Source organism: Oncorhynchus clarkii, chromosome 20, assembly GCF_045791955.1.
Source record: "Oncorhynchus clarkii lewisi isolate Uvic-CL-2024 chromosome 20, UVic_Ocla_1.0, whole genome shotgun sequence".
In the NCBI taxonomy this organism is placed as follows: Eukaryota; Metazoa; Chordata; class Actinopteri; order Salmoniformes; family Salmonidae; genus Oncorhynchus; species Oncorhynchus clarkii.
The window spans coordinates 21462360-21485561 of NC_092166.1; the positions used below are offsets into that span (position 1 = coordinate 21462360).

Consider the following 23202-nt stretch of genomic DNA (forward strand, 5'->3'; position numbering starts at 1 on the left):
TGTATAACTGAATAAATGTGCCTTCATAAAACCTACTACACTTATCACTATAGGAAAATACCAATCACACGGTTGGAGTGCTGTTTCTGATCTCTATTTTATAGTAAAAAGGGAGCTCCCAAACAACCGAGGCAAGCAGATGAAAAGGGCGCAAAAAAGGGAAATTCAATTCTGAAACTAGTGTAGTGTTGCAACAACACTAGATGGACATCAAGAATGAGGCTGATAATAGATATGGCCATGAGCCGTGGTTACGTGCGGTCTGGGTAACAAATGATTTTCTATCAACAAAAAATAAATAAACTCAAGAAGCAGAGCATGTCCACACGAATAAGGAAAGAATAACCAAAAACCGATGTGCTCTTGTTAACCATTATTGAGATGCCGAGTTCAAAGAAAAGTTTACGTTTGTGGTATACAAGGCCATAGGAAAGTGTTTCGCATTGCGCTTGCCTGTGAAAATGAGCAGACTGCTGGTTGGGGGAGGGTTGGTTTGGGAGAAGGGAGGAGAATACCACCCAGTGAGATGGGGGCTGGGGTTGTGCTCATAGGAAACAGTTGTGCTGACTACAAGGCCTCACACCATGCAGTAGGGCCACCCAGTTGCAGGCAGAATTTGTTTATTTTTATCCTTTCGGGAAAATTGTTCAGTGTGAGCTGTTTATTAGGGCTTTGATTTGTTATGTATCAACTTTTGCTTGCAGGGTGTGTGTATACACAAGATGGACTTGTGTATAGTGGAGGTTTGGGGTCAAGAAGGAGAAAAGGGGCAAAAAGCCCCCACACTGAGTGCTAGGCAGAGGTGCATGGGTCATCCTCCAGCTGCCTCTGTTGATGTCATGGGGCTAGAATGCAGCTCTGGGGTAGAGCATGTGTACAAACACAGGGAAACACATTTAAACTACTTAAACAAAATAAACATTGGAACACAAGCATCAGGCAAATGTTTGGTTGGTAAATGCAACAAAATAACATTACCTTAAGGATGACATATCAATAGAATTCATTAAAAAAACTTTAATCAAATCATTTTAAAACTGGACAAATTTCCATTTTGTATACAAATACATTGAAAACATGAATTGTTAACATTCTTTCATGGATATCTATGGTATGTAGTGGCTTTAATGTTTAATGTTAGAGGTAATGTTTTATTTCTTTTGCTATTAATTAAAGTTAGCGGAAATGAATTTGTGTCCAATTGAACCCTTGCACAATAGTAACTGCATGATAAAACATTCACAACTCAACGGTACTTTTAATAGAACCATATTTCCAAGTGAACAAGTCGAGTGGCTGTCCCTCTCAGCAATAGCCTGATTTGGGTGTCATCCTTGCCAGTCGCTCTCCATCAATGGCATATTGCAATGCCAGGACTGTGTCTGTCAAGAGTAAGCCAAGGCCACAAAGTTAGAACATCTAGAGGGGACACTTGGGATCAACATTGGCTTTAGATATCAGGTTAGGCAAATGGAACTAGAAAAGTAACTGGTTACTCAACACATTCACATACCCAGTAATTTTCTTGCGTAGTCCACAATATCTGTCACCCCAGCCTCAATGTCATATGATGGCATCTCCATTGGCTTGAGAAAATCACTGGCCCTCTGGACAACACATAAGAAAACAAAAGACATATGGAACTTACTCATGCAATACAAAGTCATTTAATGTGTCAAATCTTTGATTATATTTCAATTCAAGTCAAAATTGGTGCAGTTATAGGTTCAGAATGTTTAAAGCCACCCACTCAAGAAAAAACTTCAAACTGTAACCAGTGCCTGCAACCTGGTTCAGGTTGTCAGTCAACCTAACAGGGTATTTAAAAACACAGGAATGAAATCATCAACATGTATTGATCACATCTTTACTAATGCTGCAGCAATTTGCTTTAAAGCAGTATCCACATCCGTGGATGTAGTGATCACAATATAGTCGCCATATCTAGGAAAACCGAAGTTCCAAAGGTTGGGCCTAATGTAGTGTATAAGAGGTCATACAAGAAGTTGTTGTGATTCATATGTAGATGTAAAGAATATTTGCTGGTCTGGTGTGTAATGAGAAGCAACCAGACGCTGAACTTGACATTTATGAAATTGCCGATTCCAGTTACTAATAAGAACGCACCCATTAAGAAAATGACTAAAATCTGTTAAATCGATTGATGAGGAATTTTTTAAAAACTGTATAGTTGAGAGGGATGAGGCAAAAGGTATGGCAAATAACTGACAGCCCAACTGATTGGCAAACCTTCTGCAAATTAAGAAATCATGTAACTAAATTAAAAACTATACTATGAAGCGAAAATAAATTATGTAGAAGAATGCTAGTAAAAAGCTTTGGAGCACCTTAGAATGACATTAAAAAAATAAAAATGGCAAACTCCGTTCCATCATTCATTGAATCAAATGGCTCATTGGTCACAAAACCCACTGGATGAAAAATTACTGAGGATAATAGAGGATGATATTGCCACATCTTCAATTTAAGCCTACTACAAAGTGTTTGCCCTCAGGCCTGGAGGGAAGCAAAAGTCATTCCCCTACCCAAGAATAGTAAAAGCCCCCTTTACTGGCTCAAATAGATGACCAATCAGTTGGTTACTAACCCTTAGTAAACTTCTGGGAAAACTTGTGTTTGACCAGATACAATGCTATTTCACAGTAACCAATTGACAGACTTTCAGCACGCATATAGGGAAGGACATTCAACAAGCACAGCATTTACACAAATGACTGATTGGCTTCAGTGCAGCTTTTGACATTACTGATCATAGTCTGCTGCTGGAAAAACATGTGTTATGGCTTTACATCCCCTGCTATAATGTGGATAAAGAGTTACTTGTCTAACAGAACACAGAGGGTGTTCTTTAAGGGAAGCCTCAAACATAAATCAGGAAATCTCCAGGGTAGCTGTTTAGGCCCCTTAATGTTTCAATCTTAACTAACGACATGCTTTGAGTAAAGCCAGTGTATCTTTGCATGCGGATGACTCAACACTAAATGCGTCAGCTACTACAGCAACTGAAATGACTGCAACACTTAAAGAGCTGCAGTTAGTTTCAGAATGGGTAGCAAGGAATAAGTTAGTCCTAAATATTTCCAAAACTAAAAATCATGTGGAAATTGAGCAAGTTGAGTTGACTACACTGCTTGGAATAACCCTGGATTGTAAACTGTCCTAGTCAAAACATATTGATACAACAGTAATTAAGATGGGAAGAAGTCTGTCCATAACAAAGCGCTGCTCTGCGTTAACAACACTATCAAAACGGTAGGTCCTACAGGCCCTAGTTTTGTAGCACCTGGACTACTGTTCAGTCGTGTGTTGCCAGGTGCCACAAAGAGGGACTTGGGAAAATTGCAGTTGGCTCAGAACTGGGTAGCATAGCTGGCCCTTAAAATTACACAGAGAGCTAACATTAATGACATGCATGTCAATCTCTCATGGCTCAAAGTGGAAGAGAGATTGACTTCATCACAACTTGTTTTTGTAAGAGGTGTTGACATGCTGAATGTACCGAGCTGTCCATTTAAACTACTAGCACACAGCTCAGACACCCAACAATACCTACTCTCAATTGGTTAAAATCACACGATGCACACCAGTGATGACATTGGAAAAACGTATATTTTTTTACTACAAAACATAGAAATGCACCATTTTCACATACTTTGATGTTGGCGTGGTGATGGAGATGATGAATATGAAGTAGAACAATTGTGTAATTTCCCTTTAAAGACGAGGTGAGAAAAAAGATAGGTATACCGTCAACTCCTCATGCACCAACTCCTCCAGCTCAGACACCTGGGAGATGGCCTCATACATGTCGGTCATGGGCACAATGGAGTCCTGCAAACATGACTAGGAGTTAATATTCTTGAACACACCACTGTCTAATGTCCACTTGATACTATGTCAGACTGAAGAAAAGGAAGTATCTAGTATCATCTCTTTAAAAAGTACATTTTTTGTGACAAGCAACTAAACGGGATGCATCGGAAATTGCACCCCACTTCCTAGTCAGGGTCTAAAATTCACAAACGCCACTGCAAAGTGCAGGTAAAATTTGGCATTGGTGGGTTAGGTGGTCAGGGTGGGTAAGGTGGTCAGGGTGGGTAAGGTGGTCAGGGCTCTACTGTGTGAGCACTTCACTCGCTTTTGTGAATAAAAACAGTTAAGTAGGATTACAATTATAGTCAAATAAATGCTGCAGTAGCTGTATTCAAAGTATATCTGCAGTTTGTGTCACAGCTGATCAAATAAAATCGTCAAAATACAAATCCTATAGCCTATCCCACCTCGCACTGCAACACTGCCTGGGGGCCGTGAGCATGTTAAGAGCTGCGCAGAGGCATAAAAGCTGAAAACTTACTTGAAATGAAAGTCTACTGAACCGAGACTTTGTATTGTGTTTCCTGGCTATTTAAATTGTTTTGTTCACAAGCGAGGTTGTTTTTCAATGAGAGTTTCAACTGCTAGGGAAGAGAAGACAACGCTGCTTCTAATCAGACAATCTCACAGGCACAAACATGACTAAGCATGGTAACCTCCCAACCTTAAAGGAGCAGGTGAACAGTTGTCTCATCTTTGATATTTTGGTTAAGAGTCACGTCACAAAAAATATGAAATGAAAACAATATACAACATTACTTCTTAGTAGTAATACATTTATTTTAGAAACATTACAAAGCATCCTTGTCAGTTTGTGTTTTGTAGGTGTCATTTTAGTTGCATTTTATTGAGTGGTGAGTCGATGTTTTAAATCCACCTGCCAGTGGCTGGTGGACAAAAAAGTACTACTTTATCAAAGCCAAGGGATTTTGATCTTACCTCCTCTGATGAGCTGTTCTCCACTTCCATCTCATCAATCTTCTTGGGAAGATCAGCATCATTCACCCTGGATGTCCCATTCAGTTCCTTTGCTCTATGACAAGGAACAAAATACATAAGAAACAATTACCACTGAAAATCAATAACAAGATACTTACTATCCATTCATGGGTTTGAGTGTACCTGTCTGCATAGCGTAGTGTGTTTAGAGTGTAATCGCATGAGGCCATTCCAGGAGACACCATAGCAATCTGGAACATAAGAAAACATTATAGCCGATATTAAGTTACAGGAACAAAGTGGAGGAGCAATTCAGCGGGTCGGACACGAGTCGTATGAGGCAGGGGCTCCTAACGATCACAGATTACAAAAAGAAAGCCAGCTACGTCACGGACACCAACGCCACCCTACCGGACGAGCAAAACACCCGTTTCCCCACGCCTTTGAGCACAATGATGACTAAGACGACAAGGAGAGTGCCTGAGGACAACGAGGGCTACATATTTCTCCACAGAGGATGTGTAAGTCATTCAAATGTGATAACCCTCGCAAGGCTGCCAGCATCCCTATCCGCACCCTCAGAGCATTTTCAGACTAGCTGGCTGTTGTGTTTTCGGGCCTTTTCAATCTCTCCAACTCAGGCCGCTATCCCCACCTGCTTCAAGATGTCCACTATCATCCCCGTGCCCAAGAAAGGGAAAGTAACTGAATGACTAGCAATGCGTAGCACTCACTTCCATCATGAAGTGCTTCAAGAGACTAGATAAAAAGACCACATCACCTCTTCCCTCCCCAATTCGCCAACCACCTGACAGATTCACTGACAATGCAAATGCCATTGCACTGCACACTGCCCTAACCCACCTGGACAAAAGGAATGCCTGTGTGAGGATTCTATTCATTGACTAGAGCTCGGCATTCAATACCATAGTGCCCTCTTAAGTTTACCACAATGCTCACGGCCCTGAGACAGAACTCCTACCTATTCAACTGGGTCCTGGACTTCCTGACGTACCACTCCCAGGTGGTGAAGGTAGTCAACATTCTCTCTTCGACACTGATCCTTAACACAGGGGTGCCACAAGGTGCGACCTCAGTCCCCTCCTGTACACTCACGACTGAGTGGCCTCACACAGTTCCAACTCCATCAAGTTTGCTGACAACACGACAGTAGTAGGCCTGATTACCAACAGCGACAAGACTGCCTACAGGGAGGATGTGAGTACTCTGACAGCGTGGTGCCAGGTAAACAATATCTCAACATCAGAAAAACAAACAGGAGTCGATTGTGGACAAGAGAAACAAGGCTAGGCACACCCCCTTCCTCATCAATGGAGCCACCATGGAGACTGTCAAAAATGTGTACACCGAGGAACTTGACATCTGAGAAGCTGAAATGGTCAAACCACAGACACCGTGGTGAAGGCAAGACTCTACAATCTCAGGATGCTGATAAAAAATGTGGCCTGTCTCCATGGGCCCTCGCAGTGTTCTACAGGAGCACCATCGAGAGCATACTGTCGGGCTGCATCACACTGGTACAGACTGCAAGGTGCTACAGAGGGTGGTATGCTCAACCGAACGCACCCTTGGGACACCTGCAACACCATGGGGGGGGGGGACCAAAAAAAAAAATCAGGGACCCCAGCAACGGCCTGTTCCCATCACTTAGATGCGGACAGTATAGGAACATCATGGCAAAATGTGTAAGACTGGCCAATAGCTTGTACCCCCAGATGAGACTGCGGTGAATAGACACCACTAGTCAGCTACCTGCTCCCCGTTCTCCTCCTGCCCCCCATAACCATAGCTACATTAGTAGTTAATAAGCCATTTTTAAGATTGTGCCTCTAGAGCTAAAGCCCAAAGAGGAGTCGCCGAGCCTTTACCATGCATGTCCTGGAGTTCTCCCCGATGAAGGAGTCTCGGAGCACCTGTGTCAGCTTGCTCATCCTGAAGGGTATGTGGTGGCTGTCCATCCCCAAGGAGCGAATACATTCCTACAGGGAGAGGAGGGAGAAAGTAGGGTTTAAAGCAGCATTTTGCAAACTAGGGGTCACAACCTGAAATAAAACAAATAAAAATAAAGCTTTGTCCATAGAACCAGGGTTACATCAGTAACCTCTGGTAGTCACTAGATGCGGTTGTAATAAACAGAGTGATTTACAGCCTACAAAATGTGGCTCTATCCTTTGAACCGCTTAAACTACAAAGCATTATGACCCCCACCACTGAAAGACACGACTCTCAGGAACACGTAGGAGTCTGCTTTTTCCTTCCACAATGCCCACAACCCAAAGGATTCATTAGAACAGAGTGGACAAGACCAGGCACTAAATCAGACAAGGTAAAAAAATAAAAAAATAAATCTACACATTATTGCCTGACAATCCCAATCCCAGATTGAAGTACTGTCAGACTGATTTGTAATAGAATAATAGCCCCAACTAAAAAAGTAAACGTGGATTACTTTTTTATTATTATACATTCATTGATTGAGATATAAATAAAATGGGGTTGCGGGCCCAAAAAGTTTGGAAAGCCCTGGCTTAGAATGAGTGAGGAGCTGCAGCTCACAGCTCTAAACTTAGTTACATTTAGAAAGAAACCCCTTGCAGAATAAGCTGCTCAGTGTATAGTCTCAAATCATACAAAAAAAATGTTTAAAGTTATTGACATCACAAGATAGTTACATTGATAATCTTGACATTGCCTACACATTTATGAGGGCTTTTGCTGTATATACAGGTGGTTCATACCTGCTATATGATCAGGGTCATATTCACTAGGCACAAAACAGAAGAAAACAGACTGCAACAGAGGGACTAACTGAACATGTCCAATTAGAAACAACTGCTCCCATTTTCTGTTGCAAACATTTTGCTACGGTGTGTACACGAATGAATACACCCCAGGTAAAAGGATTTCTAAAGAGTGAAACATAGAAGGACAGTGGGCTAGTAGTTGTAGTAGAGAGTAGTTGTATTCACCTTGAGAGCCAGCAGGCTGCGGTTGATCTCGGCCGTCTCTGCCAGGGTCTGTCTGTCGTTGCTGCTGACGTCTGTGCCCCTCTCGTTCCCCGCCAAGTCCACCAGGGAGAACTTCCCATGCAGCTGGTTCCTCCTCCGCAGGACCACCTGCAGGATGGCGTGGGAGCGAGACGAGTTGGCGTTGGCGGACGTCTGGCCGGACGTCCTGCGAAAGATGCAGCAAATCATCGTCACAAATAAATCACTACTTTAGTTGCTTACATTTTAAAATAAGTTGCATCCTGAAGGACTCTATAGGGCTTTAGTATGCTAAAGTTAGATGAGATATTCATATTTGTCAAAATACAAAACAGGAACGGAAGACAACACACATGCTAGACAGGGCGAGGGAAAACCAGGGGTCTGTTCAGGAGGGCGCAATGTTCCAGAACGTTCAGGTGGAAATGTGCAGTGTTGACAAGATATGATTGTGCGTCAAGAACAATAGGGAATCCTGTCAGCTCTATTCATGCCATGTATAGCTAACATTTTTAATGTTTCACCTCACTGAACACACTCCGGGTGGAGTCAAAACAACATATGTACCTGCATGCACTGCCCATCTCAATCATCTTGATGACGTCTTCCGCACACGACACGTACATTTCCTGCAGGCCGACCACCTGGACCTGTTGTTTCTCATCCTCTAGCACTCGCAGCGTGGCCTTCTTGTTCAGCAGATCAAACACCTGCATATGCGGAGCCAAGTGTGTTAGTAGTGCTCTGGTCAAAAGTAGTTCACTATATAGGTTGCCATTTGGGATACACAGCCTTAGTCACACCTAAAATTAGTCTAAACTTTTGTTCTAATCATGATGGATTCTCCACCAACAACAAAATCAAATCCCCAAGCTGCTTGAGGAGCACTACGAGCGCTTCCTTCTCACCTTGCCATTGTAGATCTCAAAAAAAGTCACATAGGGGCACAGGTCCTGACTGGAATATCTCCTCTGCTTCAGAAGGGTGAACACATCCTGAGCTAAGCAACAAGTAAGAGGAACAAGGAGTTACAAGACACTGTAAGACATCATGGAAGTATGGCCTAAGTAAAGGTCATGTATAACATTTACATACATAAATTCTAAAATCTGAGGTGGAAAGATCTATTCTTTAGTAGTGACCTCAAAAATATCTATCAAAATATTTCCAGAAAACAATCAAAAAGGATAACTATGCCAATATTGTAATGTTGTTGCTGATAGAAAATGGTCAATAATTTACCTGCCAAGGCATAGATCCCTTTGGAACTGTTCTGGCTCTTCCCTGAAAAGTCTCCTCCCATTGTCTGAATAGGGTAAAAGATGGGTACACATTTTACATGAGAGAAAACTGCTATAGTGTCAACCTGACAGGTAAAGGGAAAGGCTTACGTGAGTTTTACCACTTCCAGTTTGGCCGTAAGCAAAACAAGTTGCCATTCCTCCGTCAAAGATGGTCTGGACAAGAGGCTTGGCGGTAAACCTATCATTAAGAAATACAAGTATGTGGTTGTCTTGCAAAAACAAGTAATGTTGATACACCCAACAAACTTCATAAAGAGAACATGCACGCAAACGGTATTTGAACAGAACGTTTTGAAATCGGCAAATAATTGTAAAATAAACTGAAGATAATATGGTTTAGAAAACAAAAGTGAATACCTGTACACTAAGTCATTGGTGGATGACTCATCAAAGGAGTAGTCAAAATGGAAGACCTGGTTGTCCAGGTATTTGGTGAGGTCCACTTTCTGCTTGGGTTCATGAACAAGCAGCGTTCCATTTCCAGGGATAGTCACCACATCAATTTCTTTCTTGGTCACCTCTAAGAATATCACACATAAACACTCAACATTAGAATGGACCAAAGATGCAGGGTGATGATACAAGGAGTGAGTTAAAACGTTAATTAAGCATACCTTTATTATTGAGAGGACGCTTGCGAACACACACACAAATTCTATGAGCTTCAACCTGTTGACCAAAAATAATAATTTAAGATACATTCTCTAATATAAGCAATAACTATAAATGACCTTCCACATTTCAACACTTGTTCTTCATCTTACCGTATCCGATGGACTTAAAGGAAATACTTCCAAGGTCTCTCTGAAGTCTTCAATCATCTGGTAAAACTGCTTGTTCGGTCGGTTTGTGTCACCAAACTATAGGAAGCAGAACTACATGTATAAGAGAAGTGATACACTGGTGGGTCTGTAGTATTTCAAAATATTTTTGTAAATGCTTTCACTAGTTTAACACCGATGTGGAAAACCAATGTCAAAGCTGACGTGCATACCTATCTAATGTAGGCATATGACATAATGTCACCACGTAAAATTTTGCACTACACGTGCAACACAGCTTTGCTAACCTAGCCCACAATGTTTGATGTGTGCATCGAGCAGTCAACAAGTCGAACAGTCATTTGAAAGAGTAAGAACATTTAAGCGAGACAACTCAAAGGCGAAATCCATTAACCAAAATAATAGAATTCATTGCCCTTGACAATCAACCGTTCTCGGTCGTGAGTGATATTGGCTTTCGCGACTGGTCCAGCACCGGTACACACTAGGAGGAGGGAGGTGGTGAGTGTGGTGTCAGGAAAACAACCTCTCGCTCAATGTCAAAACTAAAAGGAGAGGATTATGGACTTCAGGAAACAGCAGAGCGAGCACCCCCCTATCCACATCGAAAGAACAGCAGGGGAGAAGGTGGAAAGTTAAGTTCCTCGGCATACACGTCACAGACAAACTGAAATGGTCCACCCACACAGACAGTGTGGTGAAGAACGCGCAACAGCACCTCTTCAACCTCAGAAGGCGGAAGAATCTTGGCTTGTCACCCAAAACCCTGAAACTTTAATAGCACATTCGAGAGCATCCTGTCAGGCTGTATCACAGCCTGGTACGGCAACTGCACCGCCCTCAACCACAGGGCTCTCTAGAGACCGCGTTGTGCAGTATGCACAACGCATCACCGGGGGCAAACTACCTGCCCTCCATGACACCTACAGCACCCGATGTCACAGGAAGGCAAAAAAGATCCAGGACAACAACTACCCGAGCCACTGCCTGTTCACACCGCTACCACCCAGAAGGTGAGGTCAGTACAGGTGCATCAAAGCTGGAACCGAGAGACTGAAGAACAGCTTCTATCTCAAGGCCATCACACTGCTAAACAGCAATCACTAACTCAGAGAGGCTGCCGCCTACATCGAGACCCAAATCACTGGCCACTTTAATAAATGGATCACTAGTCACTTTATACAATGCCACTTCAATCATGTTTACATATCTTAAAATTACTCATATCACATGTATATACTGTATTTTATACCATCTATTGCACTTGCTAATGCAGCTCGGCCATCCATATACATATTCTCATTCACCCCTTTAGTGTGTATTAGGTAGTTGTTGGGGGCTGTTAGATATTACTGCACTGTCGGAACTAGAAGCACAAGCATTTTGCGACACTCGCATTAACATCTGCTAACCATGTGTATGTGACAAATAAAAATTGATTCGACTACCAAGTGTGCTATTATTCCAGATGTTGTCCTACCGGAGTTGCACAGTAATAGCGTCACTGCTATTAGCTTCACGCCATATGGAATGCCGTTTGGGTCTTTGTGTATATTTTTTGACACACGTCAAATAACACAGCTCTATTATTGAATGTTGTGTGTTCTGAATTTGCACGAGCAAACCAAGCGCCACCACTACTATCAGTAGCACTGTCAAAGCTGTACAAAGAAAGCCTGCAAACAAGCAAATACTGGCCACAAATGATGAGTTTACAACACTGTTGGTAATAAAGCATTATTTGCTCAACCACAACTTCTGGGGTAGCTAGCTAGCTTTAGCTTGGTATCTAGCTAGCTTTAGCTTGGTATCTAGCTAGCACCAATACAACCAGCCTGAAAACAATGACCAGTAGAAACTGCAGTCATTTTCATTATTCTTAGCAATGATTTAGGAATCCTTGTGAGTAAGTATTAGCTAGGTAGCCACTTGTTTGCCTATTGAAATTGAACTTCAGTTCATGAAAATATATAGCTAGCCAGCTACTTAACCCAGTGAGGCTCAACCAGACCGTGTTGTGTAGCTAGCCACAATAAGGATTAGGCACAATAGTGTAGTTTGCGGTTTGCCTTCAAAATAAAAAAGTACCTATTTGAAAGTGATGCAGAAGGTTACAATTGGTGGAATCATGCCATATTTAGACTAGATAATGTTAATAAACAAGGTTTGAATGTGAAGCAATGAAATGGGGTATCAGTCTACTCAATATCCAATATGTTTGTTCCCAACGTCCTCCTCAGAATTAGACTCCAAAACATCCACACAGTATTGTTTTTCCTCTGGAAGTGTTCAATACACATAGGTTGACAATAAATGTGTCTCCATTCACAGTTGTTTCAGAGTCCCGCAATAAGAGCTACGATGCTAATGTTCTCTGGGTGTCACTGAGTAGACTGATCCCCCATGTCAATGATCCACAATGCATAGGTAAGGCCGTACAGTGAAATAAGAATGCCCCCAATACAATTCAAAAGTATAATACCCCAGTGGGCGGCAGGCGGTCTAGTGGTTAGAGCGTTGTGCAAGTAACCGAATAGTTGGCAAAATCGAATCCACGAGCTGACAAGGTAAAGAACTGTTGTGCTGCCCCTGAACAAGGCAGTTAACCCACTGTTCCTAGGCCGTCACCGTAAATAAGAATTAGTGCTTAACTGACTCGCCTCGTTAAATATATATATATATTTTTAAATGTCACTGATCCACAATCCATAGATAAGGCTGTACAGTGAAATAAGTATGCCCCCAATGCAATTCAAAAGTATAATACATCCAGCATGATTTCAGATGTCAAATTAACAATTGATCTTTTGTTGATTTTATACAACATTCCAACCTCGTTTAGCATGATTTATTCAATTATGGCATAATTATACTTGTATTAATTTTGCATCACTGTCTGACATACTTTTATTTAGAAGGCTAAACGCAATGTCCACATTGTGGTTAATTCTTATTGTGGGTAGCTTCACATAGATGGGGTCTGACCACCATTAATCAAATAAGAAATCTTATAAATTAGGGTTATTTTAGATGATACCTAACTAAATAGTTAGCTAGCTATCGCTACTGAAACAGATGGTTGTTTTGCTATGTTTGAGGAAGAACATTGTTTGCATCCATGAGCTAGCTAGCTTTTCTTTTTTTGACTAGCACTGACGGTGCGCGAGACAACTTTACCAGCATCATAGCATACGTATCGATGAATGATGTGACATGAAACACGAGTGATCGTGTAATCAATGTGTAATAACTACGTAAAAAAAGTATGAAAATCTTAAATTAATATGTGATGTGCAGTCATATTCTGGACAAGACGTTGTTGGTTGAGAATGTGAGAATGAAACGACTGAACAATGAAACAGCACAGCAAGTAAGTGAAAAATAGGTTTTGATTATGTTTTACTGGTAATGGGGACATATGTAAATGCCAACAAAATAACTTTTGGTCAGTGTGGTGTGTGTAACCTTTATTTATCTAGGCAAGTCAGTTAATAACAAATTTTTATTTACGGAGGACACTGGGCCAATCATGGCCGGATGTGATACAGCCTGGATTCGAACCAGGGACTGTAGTGACGCCTCTTGCACTGAGATGCAGTGCCTTAGACCTCTGTGTCCATGTGTGTGTGTTTTAACTCTAACGGTACTAGAAAGCCACACATTTTTGGCATAAATATATATATAAAATATTTAAAAAATATATTAAAAAAAAATAATCAGCATCTGTTTTTTGGTCAAGAAAAGTTTCAGATATCAGTAAAAAATGTTATGTCGGTGCATCTCCAATAGAACTTAATTGGGGGAATTGACGGTAAGTTAGCTATAGACCTACTGGTCTGCATCTTCACAAAAGCTCATTTCCACAGGACAATAGTACCATGTAAACATTATACAATGTCTCATACCTTTCCCTTCTTGGGCACCATGTCAGAACTCTTGATTGCATGGGACAATCTTTTGTTCACTGGTTTGCTCATGTCTGTGGGTACCACAGATCTCCGTTTGTCTGAAAGAGAAGCTATCAAATGTGATGAATGATGCTCACGAAGATAGCAGGGCATCAGAGTCTAGAATCATGCCCCCCAGTCCATTTAATGTCTTTTTAATTGTGATCTTTAAGGCAAAACTAAATCATAGATCAGCACTCCTCTAAGACTATTTATGAATACATGTCCAGAGCGATAAACAGTGATGTGACTCAAAGTTCCTAAAGCTCACTTGAGGTGACTAAGACACTCTTGGTCTCGTTGACTGGCGGCAGGACAACAGTCTGCCTCTGATTGTTCCTCTTCCCCACTCGGTTGGGCACACCTGGAAAATGAAGTATGTTGAATATCAAGAAGACACAGAGGGGGAAAAAATTGAGGGTAATGGAATTCATTATTTGAATGAAAGTAAGAAATATAGCCTGAGCGCCAGTCAGTTTGTGTCATGCCAACTCCCTGTCACTCAACAATGACTGCAATGGAGTTGGCAAGAGCACAAACAGATCTGGGGGCAGCATATATGGGATTGGCAAGAAATCAGAAAGCACAAAATGAGAAGCAACCCCCACCAGAAGCTTTGAGGACAGAGGGTGGATACTCTGAAGACAGGAAGTCTTGTTTAGTCTTAGCAGGTTCAGAGACTGGAGCAGGGGCCCGGAACAAGCATGTCTGCCGTATGGACTTTCTAGGAAGTGGAACTGAGTAGAAGAGTATAGTTAGCCTAACACCTTAAGCCTAACACCTTAACCACTACAGTTGTATTGAGTAGTCTTTTGTATGATTAATAACTCGTTCATCATCCTTCTGATCCCAACACTAGGCCAGTTGTGTAAAGTACTTAAGTAAAAATACTTGAAAGTACTAAAGTAGTTTTTGGGGCATCTGTACTTTACCATTTATATTTTTGACAACTTTTACTTCACAACATTGCAAAAGAAAATGTACATTTTACTCCGTACAATATCCCAGACACCCAAAGGTACTTGTTACATTTTGACTGCCTAGCAGAACAGAAAAATTGTCTTAGGATTTGGGTATGTAATTTTAGGCAAAAATTGAAGGAAAAAAAGAGAAAAAAGTCCGCTCCTTAAAAGGTATCTTTACTTTTACTCAAGTATGACGATTGAGTACTTTCTCCACCACTGCACTAGACAATAAAGCATATAAATATCATGATTTCAACGTAGGCCTAGTAAACAGCTGGCCAGCTCCTTTTCCACTACTAATTCTCAACGTGTTACATTTTAGCTGGGCGAATCAGGAATGCCATGTCAATTACTTTGTGTTACCTTGTTACCTTTTAAACTGTCATGGTCAAATATATACATTCAATGGTTGTAAAGATGTGGAGAGGTCTCGACTTTGACACCACAATTCAAAAAGCAAGTCCTGCAGGCTCTAGTTGTCTTATCTTGATTATTGTCCAGTCATGTGGTGAAAAGAAAATACCTAGTTAAGCTGCAGCTAGCCCAGAACAGAGTGGCACGTCTTGCTCTTCATTGTAATCAGAAGGCTAATATAAATACTATGCAGGCCAGTTTCTCTTGGCTAAGAGTTGAGGAGTGTGACTGCATCACTTCTTTATATAAGAAACGTGGAAAATTCAAAATTGTTTACAGTGAACTTATACACAGCTCTGGCACGCACACTTACCCCACCAGACATACTACCAGGGGTCTTTTCAGTCCCCAAATCCAGAACAAATTCAAGAAAGCGTACAGTATTATATAGAGACATTGCAGGGAACTCCCATCTCATATTGCTCAAATGAACAGCAAACCTGGTTTATAAATTTAAAAAATTAAATGACAAAATACCTCACGGCACAATGCCTCTCCCCTAGATAGTGTGTAGGTATGGATATGTAGACAATGTGTGCCATTTTTACATGTATGTAGTTCTGTACTTGAGCTGTTCTTGTCTAATAATGTTCTTATTAAGTCATATTTCATGTGGACACGTTGCGAAAGCAGCAGCTACTCTTACAATGGGGATCCTAAAACAACCTCATCTGGTTGTCGAGGTCTTAATTGAAAGGTCAAAACTGGCAGACTCGGCCCTCTGTGGAATGCATTGAACTAGAAAGAGTGCTAGTACCCTTAACAAAACTGCTTAGGGTCACTTTACAGTACAAATACACTGAGTATACCAAACATCAGGAACACCTTCCTAATATTAAGTTGCACCCCCACCTATTACCATACCCAGTTCAAAGGCACTTAAATATTTTGTCTTGCCCATTCACCCTCTGAATGGCACACATGCACAATCCATGTCTCAATTATATCAAAATTTAGAAATCCTTCTTTAACTGGTCTCCTCCCCTTCATCTACACTGATTGAAGTGGATTTAACAGGTGACATCAATAAGGCATCATAGCTTTCACCTAGTAAGTCTCATGGAGCTGTTCTTTATGTTTTGTATACTCAGTGTATGTCTATATAGTTTCAACCACAGTAGGCTGATATAATACTGAACAAAGACATTTTGGAACCTATTGTCACAAAACGAAATTCTAGTTGTAAACAGTATGGTATAGGTCTTCTCTGTACATGATTGGTAGCCATCACATACCAAATAGTTCATCAATTATTTATGTACAGATTACGTACTGTCCCACTACAAGGGCAGTTCCACTAAACACCAAGTGGGTAAATTTATTGTGCACTATTGATTAAAGAGTTATTATGCACCTGAAGATACAGGCCAATATGTGATTTTATCTTCAAATCAAGGTATAACTGAGGAAAACAGCCCTATATGGGATTCCATCTCATATAAAGCAATTTAGCATATGATTTGGTTAGAGAGGAACATGCATTGCATGCAAACCTGTTTCCTCAGGAGGACCCACTTGAGCAGAACCTTATAAAGGAAATATCCATAATTAACCATCTTTCACACACACCACTGAAAGAAACACTTCTAAGACAGGGGTAGGCAACTATATTCAGCCGCAGGCAGATTTTTATCAGGGCGAATGTTGGGGTGCCGGAACATAATTACAGTGATTAGTTCACTGCAAATTGTCCGCAACTAAAAGCAAAAATATATTTGAAAATAACAATAATTTCATACCTTGATAACACAATCACATCTTTTTTTATTCATGGCCAATACTTGAACAGATTTCCTAAATTAACAGATTTTCATAAACTAAACTAATTTTTTGCTGAATCCACAGTATTTTCTACCCCCCCCCCCCCACAAAAAAAAACATGTTCTAACTTAGCATAATAACTTCTCAAGACAAGTCACTTACGATTGGAAGGAGCAGGGATCCTGGATGAACGGAGACGGCTTTCATATTTCTGGAGAAAATAAAAATCACACACGTAAGCAACATTGTTCCTGACTTTAGGATCATCAACTTTCAAATGTAATACACTTTGAACCTCAAGCTCCTAGGCCCACCCCTAGAGTATGCTTACCTTCTCTGGGGGAGCAGGTGTAGTAGCGGATTTCATGTGCTCAAAAAGCGCTTCATTCAGGGACCATAATTCATTTATTTCGAGCTAAATGACAGGAATAGCAGCAGTATGTCAACAAACATCAGTTTATTTAAAAAGCTGCAGCACATAAGATAGCATAGCTAGATCCAACTATTTATTGTCTTCCAGAGCTCTTACATGAATCCAAACCTATTTCATGTCACTCAAACTAGTATAAAAGGGGATATTTCACTCAAAGAAACATGTTAGTATTTTGTTCATTAATCCACTGTTGATATGGTCCCAAAAATGCATCAGTCAAGATTAAAAGCACTAAGTTAATTGTTCTCTGTAACATAGACAAGGCACTCTTGAACCACTTACCTCCTTTCCCCTGCATACAGATTTCTCAAACCATTCAACCTTTACAATAGATGTTGTGGAATCAACCGTTTTGATGTTTGCAGTATGCACTCGCCCTATAAAAACACATTCAGCCATCAGTCGCTTTACACCACCTGTTAGCAAGTTCACACCAATGCCTAGCCGACTAAACTACACGGGGAAGAAGTTGGTGGAGTTCATTAGAAACTTCCTTCACCGTAGAGTTTAGTCAGTTAATCAATCAAAGTACAATGCCCTGTCTGGACCAGCGTTAGCTACTCCACTGTAACGGTAGTCACCCATTTCTACAAAAGGGTAACGTTAGCTAACTAACGTTATACTATTAAAACCAACAATCAACGGATGGCGTCATTATCCTATCCAACTAACGTTAGCTAAGTCAAATACCGTACCTAGCAAAATTTACTAAAATATTTAGCCATCTTGTTTCTTTGTAACTACAATAGCTAACTATTTAAAGTCAGTAGGTACCTGGAATAATGAAAGACTATTAGCTAGTTACTGTAAATCAACAACCACACAGGTAACGACGTTAGCTATTCGCAGTTAATGTTGTGTTGAGTAAATTCGGCTAACGCGTTAACGTTAGCTGAGTTCAACTCATTCACCTGTACTACTGTAGCTAATATAACAAATAACAGCCAAATGCATAACCTACGTTAATGTTTGCTAACTAAGAAGCGAAATCATGTGGGAGGCGAACCTAACTTACTAACGCTAGCTAACCACCTTATTAACGTAACGTGTTGTATTGCAGGGCACATTTGAAAAATAAACCTAGCCAACGTTAGGTCTCAATATGTATTTCCTAGTCAAATAAAAAGGTAGCTACACAGCTTACCGTCGCTTCTTAGGATGTTGACTGGAAACCCAACAAGAAGGTTTGCCATAGCTGAATCCATGTTAATTCGTGTAAACAGTTGAATTATGTCGAAAAGTTATCAAACGCCAGTCAACCGCCAAAGATTTGAAAGTCGTCTCACGTCAGCGGAAGAAGTAGAAAAAGGCGATGCTCATTGGTCGTGGGCAAGGATGTTTGGTTTTAGGATGGTTTATCTAATTCGACAATTTGAAAAACAAGCAAACATAAAACTTTAAAAAGACACCCATGTCATATGCACATTAGTAAAATCATATAGGAAAACACGCAAAGTCTAGGACGTATTTCCTTTGTGGTCCTCTTGTGACAAGATTGCTCGGCAAGATTGGCAACACAGTTGTAACGTGAACGTCGTCGTGGCTAGGACTCCAGCTTTTGTCAAATTAATGTCAGATTTGAATTTTCGTAGCAGGTCAGGAGAATTTACTCAGCACTGTCAGGTTAGGATAAATAACATAGCAGGTTGAGATGATTAGATTAAGGTTAGCTAAAATGCAAACAACTAAAACGTTTGACTTTAATTTGACCAAAGCTGTATCCCTTCTAGCCATAGAAACAAATAGAAGAAAAACACATTTCATTATTGCAGGTTACCTTCGCAGGTGTCGTATCCATTTGAATAAGTATGTGGTAGTCTTTTTTTTGTACCTTTAATAGAAACCATTCACTTGAACTAATGTCGTTTTTGACATTTTGACATATTGCTTGCATTTCCCATTTTAAATATGGTATGATGCAGTATGATGCAATGACATGCATAACCACAGTGTGGCAGTAGCTAGCTACCACCTTGGAACATCGAGCTGCCGGTCAGCTACATGGCAAGTTTTTTTTTACCTCTGAAATGACCAATGAATGTATACATTGTTATCCGCCACATCTCACAATGGTGCATTGTGCTCGTTTAGGAAAGTTATATTCAAGGGCTTGTACATAAGCATTTCACGGTAAGATCCAGTGTTGTATTCGGCGCATGTGACAAATAAAATTTGATTTAATTTGAATCAGTCTTGGAAGATCATGTAATGATTCATCAGCATTCAACATAACATAAAAACACCACCTAATATCGTATGAGATTTTAGGATGTTTAGCTGAATAGTCCACAAAAAGTATCATCTGCCCAAAACTGCCAAATACTTGTATTAATATAGACTAAACTGTCCAGCGAATGTCCCACAATAACATCCTGTTGTTCTGCATGTTGGTATTTTAAATGTGGTCACCCTAATATATTATGACTCTCAAATCAAATTCAACAATTTGTTACTGTGACTCATTATGTTATTTAGTGTAATCAATGATTTGAGCTTGATACCTTCCATCATTTCTTTCGATGCCCAGCCTGCCCCCCAAGATGTTCCTGGGACCAGCCTGAGGACATCATTAACTTGATTTGTGTGGATGGAGGATAAGTGACATCATTTTACGGGAAGAGCAATAGTTACTTTATCTGCCATTTAACCCAGCTTGTGCGAAAATACAATCATTATTTTATATTCCTCAAAGTAGGAATATATGACAGCTTTGCACACTCTTGGCATTCTCTCAACCAGCTTCACACGGAATGCTTTTCCAACAGTCTCGAAGAAGTTCCCACATATGCTGAGCACTTGTTTCCTGCTTTTCCTTCACTCTGCAGTCCAACTCATCCTAAACCATTCCAACTGGGTCGAGGTTGGGTGATTGTGGAGGCCAGGTCATCTGATGCAGCTCTCCATCACTCTCTTTCTTGGTCAAATAGCCCTTACACAGCCTGGAGGTGTGTTTGGGGTCATTGTCCTGTTGAAAAACAAATGATTATCCACTAAGCGCAAACCAGATGGGATGGCGTATCACTGCAGAATGCTGTGGTAGCCATGCTGGTTAAGTGTGCCTTGAATTCTAAATAAATCACTGACAGTGTCACCAGCAAAGCACCATCACACCTCCTCCTCCATGCTTCACGGTGGGAACCACACATGCAAAGATCATCCAATTTCCACTGATCTTATGTCTATTGCTCATGTTTCTTTTTCCAAGCAAGTCTCTTCTTATTATTGGTGTCCTTTAGTAGTGGTTTCTTTGCAGCAATTAAACCATGAAAGCCTGATTCACATAGTCTCTCCTGAACAGTTGATTTTGAGACATGCCAGTTATTTGAACTCTGTGAAGCATTTATTTGGGCTGTAATTTCTGAGGCTGGTAACTCTAATGAACTTATCCTCTACAGCAGAGGTAACTCTGGGTCTTTTTTTCCTGTGGCGGTCCTCATGAGAGCCAGTTTCATCATAGCGGTTTTTGCGACTGCACTTGAAGAAACCTTCAAAGTTCTTGAAATGTTCCATTTTGACTGACCTTCATGTCTTAAAGTAATGATGAAATGTCGTTTCTCTTTGCTTATTTGAGCTGTTCTTGCCATAATATGGACTTGGTCTTTCTACCAAGCAGAGCTATCTTCTGTATACCACCCCTACCTTGTCACAACACAACTGATTGGCTCAAACGCATTAAGAAGGAAAGAAATTCCACAAATGAACTTTTAACAAGGCACACCTGTTAATTTAAATGCATTCCAGGTGGCTACCTCAGGAATCTGGTTGAGAGAATGCCAAGAGTGTGCAAAGCTGTCATCAAGGCAAAGGGTGGCTACTTTGAAGAATCTCAAATATAAAATATATTTTGATTTGTGTACCACTTTTTTGGTTACTACATGATTCCATATGTATTATTTCATAGTGTTGATGTCTTCACTATTATTCTACAATGTAGTAAATAGTACAAATAAAGAAAAACCCTGGAATGAGTAGGTGTGACAACATTTTTGACTGTATATATAATGGTGTGTGTAGACAGTATGTACAGTATATGAATTGAAAAGTTTGTACAGCAGTAGTTACAGTATAAACATATAAAGTGGGTAAACAGTATGTAAACATTATTAAAGTTACTAGTGTTCAATGACTATGTATATAGGGCAAAGTAGTCTCTAAGGTGCAGGGTAGAGTACTGCGTGGTGGCCGGCTACTAACACTGACTAAGGTTCAGAGCAGGGTACTGGGCGGAGACTGGCTAGTGGTCATTGTTTAACTTCTTGAGATAAAAGCTGGTCCCAGCTTTGATGCACCTGTACTTTGTACTGTCTCCTCCTTCTGGATGGTAGCTGGGTGAACAGGTTGTGGCTCGGGTGGCTGAGGTCCTTGATGATCTTCTTGGCCTTCCTGTGACAGCGGGTGCTGTAGATGTCCTGGAGGGCAGGCAGTGTGCCCCTGATGATGCATTGGGCTGAACGCACCACCCTCTGGAGAGACCTGCAGTTGCGAACGGTGCCATGGCCATACCAGGTGGTAATACAGCACGACAGGATGCTCTCAGTGGTGCATCTGTAGAAGTTTGTGAAGGTCTTATGGGCCAAGGCAAATTTCTTCAACCTCCTGTGGTTGAGTCCTGTGTGAAGGGACCATTTCAGGTCGTCAGTGATGTGCACGCTGAGGAACTTGAAGCTTTTGGCCCTCTCCACTGTGGCCCCGTCAATGTGGATGGGGGCGGGCTCTCTCTGCTGTCTCCTGTAGTCCATGCTCCTGTAGTCCAGCTCCTTCGTTTTGTTGACTTTGAGGGAGAATTTATTTTCCTGGTACCACTCCACCAGGTCTCTCACCTCCTCCCTGTAGGCTGTCTCGTCATTGTTGTTAATCAGGCTTACCACTGATGTGTCATCAGCAAACTTGATGATTGAGTTGGGGACGTGAGTGGCCACATAGCCATGGGTGAACAGGAAGTACAGGGTCCCCTGTATTGAGGATCAGCGTGGCGGAGGTGTTGTTGCCTACCTTCACCACTTGGGGTCAGCCCGTCAGGAAGTCCAGGACCTAGTTGCACAGGGAGGATTCAGACCCAGGGCCCTGAGCTTAGTGATGAGCTTGGAGGGCACTATGGTGTTGAAGGCTGAGCTGTAGTCGATGACAGGATTCTTACATAGGTATTTCTCTTGTCCAGGTGGGATAGAGCAGTGGGCCGTGCAATGACGATTGTGTCGTCCGTGGATCTGTTGGGGCGATATGCAAACTGTAGTGGGTCTAGGTTGTTGGGTAAGGTGGAGGTAAACAAATTTAGTGCAGGTGATTGCAAGTGTGTCCAATAAAAACATTGCATGCAGCCCCCAGACTTGTTAATGCATTGCTTTTATTGTCAGAAACCACAGAATTCCATGTCTGCAGTGAAACCTGGAGACCCTATGATGCTCATCTAACACCAACTTGATGCTATGTAATTATGGCTTGCATGGCTCAGAATGACGCTCAACCACTCTGATCATCGAAGCACACACTCTCTAATGCAAACCAAATTCACTGAATACGCAAATAAATAACACGAGGTTGAAGAATCTCATATTCAACAAATGGAGCCCTGTTTTATTCCTTGCCCTTCATAAAACGAATGATAATGACTGTAAATGAAGTAAGTTGCATTTATGTTATAGTAGATTTGTGTATAGATTACATATGACCTGTAGATGTGTGTGTGATCTGTAACTCAGTCACAGGCAAATAATTACACAGCTTCTGCCAACCCCCCCAGCCCCCTAACTCTTCT

At 41.1% G+C, this 23202-nt stretch overlaps 1 protein-coding gene across 4 annotated transcripts; it reads right to left on the minus strand.

Moving 5' to 3' along the window:
• Nucleotides 1-1002: 1002 nt before the first annotated feature.
• On the minus strand, nt 1003-18731 carry LOC139377323 (kinesin-like protein KIF2C). 4 transcript variants are annotated; one of them, XM_071120343.1, is made up of 22 exons: nt 18592-18728; nt 17730-17824; nt 17346-17429; nt 17177-17225; nt 16747-16779; nt 14483-14611; nt 14146-14238; nt 13833-13933; nt 9910-10005; nt 9760-9814; nt 9503-9665; nt 9233-9323; nt 9084-9147; nt 8750-8841; nt 8409-8551; nt 7824-8028; nt 6723-6833; nt 5017-5084; nt 4834-4927; nt 3769-3852; nt 1514-1607; nt 1143-1382 (listed from the first exon to the last, which is right to left on the minus strand). In XM_071120343.1, exons 1-22 carry the CDS (start codon nt 18650-18652, stop codon nt 1306-1308), a joined length of 2082 nt encoding a protein of 693 aa, XP_070976444.1. In that variant the 5' UTR covers nt 18653-18728; the 3' UTR covers nt 1143-1305. The 4 variants fall into 4 exon arrangements, with proteins under 4 accessions (XP_070976446.1, XP_070976444.1, XP_070976443.1 ...); XM_071120342.1 differs by having other exon boundaries at nt 13833-13945; XM_071120345.1 differs by lacking the exon at nt 16747-16779 and having other exon boundaries at nt 1003-1382; nt 18592-18731.
• Between the last annotated feature and the right edge of the window lie 4471 nt (nt 18732-23202).